The 10,236-nt window shown below is 50.3% G+C and overlaps 2 protein-coding genes across 2 annotated transcripts; both read right to left on the bottom strand.

Annotated features, from left to right (window-relative positions):
* Positions 1–37: 37 nt before the first annotated feature.
* Positions 38–4,747, bottom strand: EAH_00007330 (hypothetical protein, conserved; the record flags this gene model as incomplete). Its single annotated transcript, XM_013395912.1, has 1 exon — positions 38–4,747. The coding sequence occupies one exon, from the start codon at positions 4,745–4,747 to the stop codon at positions 38–40; it is 4,710 nt and encodes a 1,569-aa protein (XP_013251366.1).
* Positions 4,748–6,871: 2,124 nt separating this feature from the next.
* On the bottom strand, positions 6,872–8,320 carry EAH_00007340 (hypothetical protein; the record flags this gene model as incomplete). The annotated part of the gene is made up of 3 exons (XM_013395913.1): positions 6,872–7,380; positions 7,988–8,053; positions 8,257–8,320. The coding sequence occupies 3 exons, from the start codon at positions 8,318–8,320 to the stop codon at positions 6,872–6,874; spliced, it is 639 nt and encodes a 212-aa protein (XP_013251367.1).
* Between the last annotated feature and the right edge of the window lie 1,916 nt (positions 8,321–10,236).

Consider the following 10,236-nt stretch of genomic DNA (forward strand, 5'->3'; position numbering starts at 1 on the left):
ACTGTTGCTGCTGCTGCTGCTGCTGCTGCTGGCTGAATTAGTAACTGGTTACTACTGAGGAGGAGACTCGAGGTCTGCTGCTGCTGCTTCTGCTGCTTCTGCTGCTCTGTGATGAGGCAGAGGGCACCCACGTGGTTGCTGTCCTGCTGCTGCCGCTTCCGATGCTGCTACTACTGCCGCTGCTGCTGATGCTGCTGCTGCTTGTGCTGCCGCCGCTGCTGATGCTTCTGCTTGTGCTGCCGCCGCCGCTGCTGCTGCTGCTGCTGCTTTGCAACGTGGAGGGCCACCTGGTGGTTTGAGAGGCCCTGCTGCTACTAGTACTACTAATAGGGCTACTGCTGCTGCTGCTGCTGCTGCTGCTGCTGCTGCTACTGCTGCTTCTGCTTCTGCTGCTGCTGCTGTATGGATACCGTTGAGAAGAAGACGGATATGAACGCGTGTAGGTTCTGTTGCGTTCTGTATCGATGATGCCGATTTGCTGCTGCTCAGCAGCAGGTCCAAGCTGCAGCACACCGACCTTAGGCTCATTCTCTTCTTCTCTTGATCTCTGATCTTGTGCTCGTTTTTCTTCTTTTCTTCGCATATATTCCTTCCAAGACAATATCTTTTTAGGAGAAGCATCATGGTAGTATAAATTGTTGTAGGTTGTGCCGTAGTCTTCTCTATAAGAATGAGTGCTGTATGTACTGCTGAAAGGATTAGGGTAATACATATATGTTCTATAAGGTGTATTAGGGTAGTTAGCTCCGTCTTCAAGCCCATGCTGCCCCGCTGTGCTGCTGCTGTTGTTGTTGCTGCGTCTTGCTGCACCGATCCAGGGTGTTGGGGGCCCTGGAGGTGGAGGCCGAGACGAAGATGTAACTAATTCTACAACAGGAAACTCCCTTGGTCTTGATAAAGAATCATCATCATCTCCAGAGAAAGTGGTGCTGCTGTTTTCCCCTTGCTGCTGCTGCTGGTGATATCGTGTACGCTTCCGCAGCCCGGCAAGAGAACGCATCGAAGCGCTGCTGCTGCCCAATCCTTGCTCCTCCTCCTGCTGCTGCTCTTGCAGCTGTTGCCACTCCTGCTGCTGGCTGCTACCATCACCACCATTATTGCTTGCTGCCAATTCCTTCGCAGCCTCTGCTGCTGCTGCTGCTGTTGCTGCAGCGTTTGCTGCTGCTGCTGTCTTTACTGCAAGGCGTGCAGCAGCAGCTGCTGCTGAGAAACGCCTCTGCTGAAGCCGCTGTTGCTTTTGTTTGGCGGTTTGTAAGAGTTCAGCGGTGCGTTTAAGGTGCAGCAAGAGAGCCGTAACTGCTGCTGTATCTTGTTCATTACTGTGTATAGTTTTCTCCTCAATCAAAGCAGACAAATCACCCTCGCAGTCCTCTTCTTTTTCTTTCGTTTCTTGCTGTGCTGCAGCTTCAGCTTCTACGCTATCCGCAGCTGCCAACTGACGACCCACGAGCCCCCCACTCTGCTGTTGCTGTTGCTGCTGTTCATTTTGTTGCTGCTCTTCTTCCTGTTGCCGCTGCTGCTGCTCCGTGGCAGGTGGTGCCGCTGCTCTGTCGTCGGCAGGGTGCAGCAGCTTCTCTCCACCTGTTTCTGCTTCCCTTTCTCCATATGCTGGGGGAGCTTCCATGTTGTTGCTGCTCTTGTCGCTGCTGCTGCTGCTGTTGCCGCTGCTGCCGCTGTTGTTGTTTGGAAGGGCAGCAACGATTGTCTCTTCTTTTGCTCCATCTTCTTGCTGCTGCACTTGTGTTGCTGCTGTCTCTACGTTTGACATCCCCTCCGCGTAGCTTTGCTGCTCTTCTTCTTCGCTTGTTTCTTCTTCTCCTGCAGGACCAGCTCCCTGTGTTGCTGCTGCTGCTGCTCTAGTGTTCAGCATCCGGCTAGCAGCAGTGTCTAGAGACCCAGACATATTCAAATTGTTGTTGCGGTAGTTTCTTAAATTGAAGCCTCCAGTATGCAGCGGAATGCTGCTGACGGAAGGAGCGATTGACGTGAGCACAGAAGAGGGGGGGATGACGCCCCTAGCAGCAGCAGATGCAGCAGCTGCAGCAGCAGCAGCAGCTGCTGCTGCTGCTGCTACTGCTGCTTCTGGAGAAGCAGAACCAGATGATCCTCCAGAGGAAGCTCTTGACCGCGAAACAGGCGAAGGTGGCGAGGCCGCAGCAGGCAGAAACTGGCTGCTGCTGCTGCTGCTGTTGCTGCTGCTGCGCGGAAGGGTGTCCCTGAATACATCTGCTGTTTGTTCTCTTTCCAGCGATGAACTTAAAGTGGCTCTCCTCCCTGAAGGTGTTTCTGTCTCCTGCTGCATGGTGCTGCTGTCTCCGTCTCTGCTTCGTTCTATGCTGCGGAGATGAGGGAGCATCGTCTGTAGAGACTGCATCAAGCTGTCAATCTTCTCCGCGAGGTTGCTGTCCTGTTCCGTTGGTTGCTGCTGCGTCCGCTGCACTGCCTCCCTTCTGTCAACTTCTTCTCGCACAACGGCCCTCTGCAGCGGTTGCTGCTGCTGCTGCTGCTGCGACTGTGGCTGTGGTTGTGATTGCCCGTAGCTTTTCAGTCGGGAGACGCGGTCTGCGATAGACTCAGTAGTTCCTGCATTGGTGCTGCTGCTGTTGTTGCTGTTGTTGCTGCTGCTGTAGCTACTGGATGTCGGGGTGTTTGGTCTGACTGCATCGCGACGCAGAGGGCCGCGGGTTTGTTCTGTGGTCGCAACATTGTCTGCGGTTTGCTGTTGCTGAGTAGTGTACACTCGCTGCGCCCTTTCTTGTTCGGGCAGCCCCGCATTCTGCTGCTGCTGCTGCTGTTGCTGTTGCTGCTGTTGCTGCAGCTGTTGCTGCTGTTGCTGCAGCTGTTGCTGCTGCTGCTGTTGCTGCAGCTGTTGCTGTTGCTGCAGTTGTTGCTGCTGCTGTTGCTGCTGCTGTTGCTGTTGCTGCAGCTGCTGCTCCTGCTGCTGTTGCTGGTAGTTTTGTCTGTCCCTCAACGCTTGCTCTTCGTCGTCCCTCCGCGCCCTTTCGCTGGCTGTTCGCAGTCTTTGGGTCCTATCAGCATCCTGTGCTTGTTGTCGCATCTGCTGCTGCTGCTGCTGCTGTTGCTGCAGCTGTTCCTGCAGTTGCTGCTGCTGCTGTTGCTGTTGCTGTTGAAGCTGCTGCAGCTGCAGCAGCATCATTTCTCTGTCAAGCGTCTCCTGCGGCTTTTTGTCGCTGTCGTGCGACTCTTCTCTTTCTCTCCGTACTCTCCCCAGCGCCTCCCCTTCTCGCTGCACGTTGTTGCTGCTGCTGCTGCTGCTATCTCGTCTCTGTAGTGGCCCTGCAAGCCTCGACTGCTGCTGCTGCGGTGTCCTGTTCTGTGGCTGCGCACTCGCCACCGTATACGGGTGCCTTGATGCGATCACCGGAGGCCTTGTCACTTCACGAGCTGGCACTCTGCTGCTAATATTGCTGCTGTCGTTGCCGTTGCTGCTGCTGCTGCTGCTGTATCTGCTGCCTGGTAAGGGCTGAATAACAAATTGTGGGGGGTGGACCTGCCTCTCCATCCTCTCCTGTGGCACCCCATTCTCCCTATCCCGATCCTGGGATCGATCCCATCGAGCCAACTCTTGCTTTAGCCGCTCACGCTCCAGACGCGCCCCTTCTAAGCGTGCTGCTGCCAGCTGCTCCTCCAGGTGAGCCTCAAAGGCGTCTTGCAGGGCCTGCATTTGAAAATCGGGGTCCACGGCAGGAGCAGGATCTGGAGCAGCAGAGGCTGGAGAGGCAGCAGCAACAGCCGGTGCTGCTGCAACAGGAAGTGCTGTAGCAGGCTGGGGTGCAGCAGCAAATGCTGCAGCAGGCTGAGGTGCAGCAGCAAATGCTGCAGCAGGCTGAGGTGCAGCAGCAAATGCTGCAGCAGGCTGTGCTGCAGGAGAATATGCTGCGGCAGACTGAACTGGAGCGGAATATGCTGCGGCAGGCTGAGCTGGAGCGGAATATGCTGCGGCAGGCTGAGCTGGAGCAGAATATGCTGCAGCAGGCTGAGCTGGAGCAGAATATGCTGCAGCAGGCTGTGCTGCAGCAGGCAGCGCTGCAGCAGGCCCGCTGTAGATGCGGTCCTCGTGGCTGTCAGAGATGCTGATTCTGTCTATTTGCCTGTCTTCTAATTCAGCGGGCCACCGCTGGTATTGAGGCGCTGCTGGTATGGTTGCAATGGGGGGCGGTGGTGGTGCTGTGGCGAATGCAGTTGCTGTCGTGGTAACTGTTGCTACCGTTGCTGCTGTTTCATAGGTCCTGGAGATGGAGGGAGAATGCTGCTTCTGAATACGGGCGAGCTCAGCAGCACGTAGATGGTTAGAGAGCTGCTGCTCCAGCAATGCTTGGCGAATATCATTCTGAGCCCTCTCCTCAGCAGGGACGGTGTATGTGCCCGGGGAAGTCAGCACGTCAACGCTGCTTGAGTGCTCCAAAGTGGGAGTAAAAGAATCTTCAAAAATTTGAATATCTTCCTCTGCATCGACAACTGCAGCAGATGCCGACTGGCAGGCAGCAAACAACAAGGCACCCAGCACAACCCCAAGTAGGGAGAGCAATCGAAAGCGAAGAGGCTCAGATGTGCTGCTCCCATGAGAGCGTATTGATGCCCTTTTGCTGTTGTAATTTAAATTGAAGACATGAGGAAGAAAAACAGAAGGTTGTCTAGTGCAGGTTTGACGCTCAGCATCAACAATATGTGCAGATCGCACAGAAGACGCACTTGGAGGTGCAGCGGGAGCAGCCATAAACACCATTTTTAACAGGTGATAAGAGTAAAAGAAGAGACAGGTCTCTTTAGAATACGATTTGAAATACTTCAAGCAGAGGCAGCAGATTAAAACGCTTAACTGCACTGCAAGCGCGTAGTAGACAACAACGAGTTCTAGAGCCTCAAAACAGATCCGGTGGTAGAAGCGATGTACAGCCGCAAACTATAATTCATCACAATTGAAAAACAAACAAAAAGTTTGTCTCCAAAATCAATTATCAAAAGAATGATGAATATGAATTCAAAACAACACAGACAAACACCAACAAGCGCTCGCTTGCCCGCCACAAGCCAGAGGCCGCGCAGTGGTCTCGCCCATGCAGCGCTGAGTAAGTAGCCTTTTGCGATTTCTCCGAAGAAATAAAAATGCATTCTTCATTTAAATTGATTATATTCAATGATTTTTGTAATTTTGCATGCAGTTTCTCCCTTTTTATGCGGCATTCCCTGTAGGAGGAGGAGCAGCTACTGCTTGCATCGATATTTCCAGCTAGTCAGGCCTCAACTTGCAAGGAGGCCTCAGGACAACTGCCGCCTTTGTCCGAGGTGTCTATACTAATTTTGGTTTAAATTATCTTTCAAATTTTAATTTTAAATTATTATTTCCAAAAATAATTTGCCAGGGAAAACTCTGTTCCCGTCTTCCTGCGCCGGACTGCACGCCCGCCAGCAGCAGGTCACTTCGTTGCAGCGACGAATCTGAGCACTGCGTTTTCACCTCCGACATTTAGTTCATGAAGTTGCCAAATAAAATTAACTTAATCAACTTTGTTAATTGACTAACTGATATCGCTGGAATAACAGCCCACTGTACTGGCAGAGCCACCAAAGCAAAGATAAGAGGCGCTCTGTCCATGTCGGTATGTACTTCTCTGGTCTGCACTTCTTCCTATTTAACACTTCTGAGAGAAGGGGCAGTCATCTTCTGCTTCTAGGTGTCTTTCCTAATAAGAGAGCTCCTATAAACACTTCCCTAGCGGCGCCTCAACTAGAAGGCGCATCCACTGCGCGCCTGTCCAAAATAACTATGAACAGAAATTCAAAGAATAAAAAGAAAATGTCCAGCAGCGGCAGCAGCATGTTGGTGCAACCCGATCACTGTGTGCGCGAGAGAGGTGCGGCTGATCCGTGTACAACGACATACACATCAAAGTAGAACATGTATAAACACCTCAACTGCAAAAGAACAAGAGGGGCAGAAGGGGTGATCCTTCTGCATGTGTATGTCTAGCTCCTCATCTCAGATGAAGTAATTAAAATAAAAAAGCAAACGCACAATGGACCGCTTTATTCAACTGTCTGTACAGCCATGGAGAGAGCCTTAAGATGCACGCCAAAAGGGCAACCGTTCGTCTGCAAGTGAGGATACAGCCCGGTGAGCTGCTCCTAGTAAAAGTCTTGCACGACTCCGCTGCAGCAAAGCTGTGCTGTTGCTGTTGCTGCTTCTCTTCAATGATCTGAAGAAAGACAGACACCGTCTGGCAGAAGACCCCCTTCCGGAGCAACCAAATGATGAAGGGAGAAAAAGAGCAAAGACCATTCATTGATTGGGCTGTCGCGTGCGTAACACAGCTAAAGCGTCAACTGTTTTCAAAGCCCTGTTGCTGTACCGCTGCAGCAAAGCACCAGCCGTCACTGCATGAATCCCCACAAGTCCATGGCCCCCGCGCTCTCAGGAAGCTGCTGTTTCGACTTCCTGCTGTTGTTGCTGCTACTGCTGCTGCTGCTCTTGCTGCTGCCGTTTTTTGTTGCTGCTGCTGTTGCTGCTGCCGCTCTTGGCTGCGAAGCAATGCAGGATTGTTGTGTTCGTTGCTGTTGCTTCCCTCCTCATTCTATATCTCCCTCGTTCTCGTTTGATTGCTTCTGAGTGAACTGCTGCCGTGCTGCGCGGCGCACGGGCCAAAGTAAACAAAAGAACTACTTATCCCTGGTGCTGCAAATACGCTTTGCATGCGCCGATAAACCTAAGAATTGCCGTAACCAATGGTCAGCTGGTTGTATGTACACTCTTGCGTACATGCCGAGTAGCTTAAGTATATATACATAATATACAGAGAGGGATAAAAAGAGAGAGATAAATAAATGTAGTATATATATATATATAAAGGAGTCAAGTGCGGGCCCGCTTGGCCTGGGGTTCCTGTGCAGTTTCTTCTTCCTCTTCAACATTCTCAGATTCATCATCGACGTCTTCTGTGCTTTGGGCTTCGAGCTGTTCATCGTCTTCTTCTGGCTCCACCTCTTCTACATCATCATCGCTTTCACTGCCTTCTTGAGAGTCATCTTGTTCTGCATTGTTCTCTGTTTCTCCCTCTGGCAGTTGCTGCTGCTGCTGGCGTTCGCGTTTATGTCCTATTGTGGGGTGTTCTTCCTCTTGTGCTGAAGCTCCCTCTTCATCTTCATCTTCTTCATCTCCTTCTTCTTCATCTCCTTCTTCTTCTTCTCCGTCTTCTTCCTCTAGACTCTCATCAAGATCTTCACTCAGCACTTCCTCCTCTTCATCGTCTTCTCCATCTTCACCCCCCTCTTCTATTCCTTGCGGAGCCTCAACAACCGGACCGCCGCCCTCTCCCTCTACCGACGCCTCGTCGTCTTCCTCCTCTTCATACACCTCACTCGCTACGCGCAACGCACATATATATATATATATATACATATACATATTATGTTTATTCAAGAATACCGAGAAGTACATCTTGAATGTATGGATACACCTATCTACCTCTCCGCTTATATATGCATATATATATACATACAAGCCCCCATGAATGCATATATGTACATGGAAAGTGAAGAAAAACGCACAGGGCAGATGCACACAGCCCTAATGAGCACCAAATGAACAAACTGACTAAAAATATATGCAACTCTCGTATGCCCTTCTAAACCTAAAAAACCCTAAACCCTAAACCCTAAAATACATCAACTTCTGCACATCCACTTCAAATGCCCGCCTATTTGTGTTATACACTTCTCATATTGAACAACTTAAACAGAAACATACTTGAACAGCAAAGACAGTAATACACTAGTACACTGTCTATCAATATGCAGGCACTGTTGAATACACCACAAAAATGCATTCTTCCCACTAAAACCATAGCACTTAATATTTATTCAATTATAAGCAATTCAACAGCTTAAAAAGAACATATACCTAAAAAAATATACTGTCTACTTGAAGGAAAAATATCACTGGGGGAACAGAGCACACGCTGTCGCACACCGCAAATGATGAACAACTTGCGTACAGAAACCATGTCTACAATTCTAAGGATCTTGAACTTCGTGTCTGGCTTCAATAAAACAACATAAATGCAAACCAAGTAAACATGCCACGATGGGGGAGTTGATAGAACGCCGTCTGGGGACCTAATGCATATAAATCTGCATGGGCGAAGAAACGGACTCTACATCGTACTGTTTATGTACATATAAACGCAGAAATATTAATAAACATATTCAAATGAAACAAGAATACTGAATTGAACGTACCGCTATCAACTTGTTCCTCTGCGTCCTTCGCAGTAGGGATGCCTGGTTGAGCTTTCGTGGACATCTTAGGGAGGATTATGCGTTGTATATTGAAGAGGCGTGGAGAAGGAGTTGTATCTTGCAAGAATACTTGATTATTGAACAGTAATTAATCCGCTGTTCCCCTCGATGCAGTAGCAGACGGCAGCCTAGACCCGTCTGCCGCTGCGCCCTGCAGACGAGGCGATCGTGGTATAACTGCTGTTGAAAGCTGCGCAAAAATCGTAAAATTGATTTATTTGTTCTGGAGGGCTCTCCACAAAGAAATCCCAAGAAATTTCCCCAAACCAAGGCTGCAAACCAGCGACGAGGGCTGTGGTGTATGCCCACAAGAACAAACCGCAGGTGCACAGCCAGCGGCTCCTGGAGAGCAGAAGGGACCAAAATTCAATTGAATCGAATTCTTAAATTCTTTAAATACAGAAACGAATTATGTCTTGTGCAAAAACGGAGCACAAACAGGCCGCGAGTTCACCCGTTCAACGCCCTAGGAGGAAACAGGAGGCAGAGAGGCCAGAGGCGACAGGGGTTGACAGGCTGTGTTCAGTTGCAAGGTTCAGCAAACAAACACCAAATAGAACACTTGAAGATTCTCTTGTTAATTTGCAAACTTAAATTAAACAAGCAACACAAAGCCGCTCCAGGGCATGCGTTCGCGGCAGCCTCCTCGAGTAGCGCCTATCTACGCACTAAGCGCAGACTGCAGCAGCAGCCTCTGCAGTTCTGTTCATAACTACTGAGTTCCAAATACCGTTTGAATACTTGCAAAAATCGTGTTCATCCTCTGCAGAGCACAGATATGCCATTATCCCTCAACATGCAAAACTTCCCACAGAATGATTGTGATGGAAGTTCACGATCTCATGCGAGGGCCGTTGTGAGCTGCAATCGAGCCAAAAGTCTTAAGCAGAACAGTTCTTAGAAAGCAGCTGGCATCATTTCCTATCCCTAGACGTTCTGGGCTAAGCGGCCCAATAGCCTCAGGCTTGAGGGGAAGAGGCTGCCTGACATGTTGCAACGCGCTGCGTAGCAACTCATGATGCAAGGCACCTTCGTATACAAACCGAACCTAACACAGGTGTACAACAGTTGTCTACAGTGTTTATAAAGGCATAAACACTTTAGACAGCTCTTGTACTAATGCTTGCGGGCAGGCTGGCTACTAGGCGAAGTAAGTCTTTATGTACCAAGGTCGGACACACGTTGCTACAACGATGAAAAAAAGGAGAAATAGGTGGCTGGGCATGCTCATGTACGTCGATGACGAGAATCCTCGGCATTGGCCAAGGAAAACCGTGAAATGCAATGGAGTCAAAATAACAACAAAGAGTTCCCCAGAGCAGCTGACATGCGTTCCAGTATCCAGGGTTCCTTGGCACAGCTGTAAGTATAGGTATAACGAATCCTATCGATCGTATCTTAGGATCCTCGTGAGTTGCAATGGTGTCAAAATACGAAAGTTGCCCCAGGGGTCTCTGCCCAGCTGCAACTGTATGACAGTTTTCAGTTTTCGGTATACACGCAGGACCGTCGTGAGCCGCCGTGGAGGCAAGACACTTGAAATAAACGTCGTCAAAAATAGTGGACCTACCGACAGTCTCCAGCCATTCTGGTCACCGCGGCACACTGCCTGCAGCTGTGGTTGGCGGCCTGCCCGACGTGCGGCGCAGCTCGCTTCAACTAGTGCTGCAAGGCTACCGCACACGCAGGCGTGCTTTAGCCCTCTACTTCATGCAGGAACACCACAGACGACGGCTAAAAGCTTTTCTTGGCCCTCAGTATAAATATGCGTGCAGTCAGACAAAGCACGTTCAAACTGAGCTACGCAGCCCCTAACCTGCCTCTTTCTCTCCCTAAGGATCCCATACGTTCAGGAAGGGATGCACACAAGGGGGAATTAGTTGGCGCCAGAGGGCAGCTACATGTCACGAGATGGGCCCC

The sequence above is a fragment of the Eimeria acervulina genome, genomic scaffold (genome assembly GCF_000499425.1).
Source record: "Eimeria acervulina Houghton genomic scaffold, Eah_scaff33, whole genome shotgun sequence".
In the NCBI taxonomy this organism is placed as follows: Eukaryota; Apicomplexa; class Conoidasida; order Eucoccidiorida; family Eimeriidae; genus Eimeria; species Eimeria acervulina.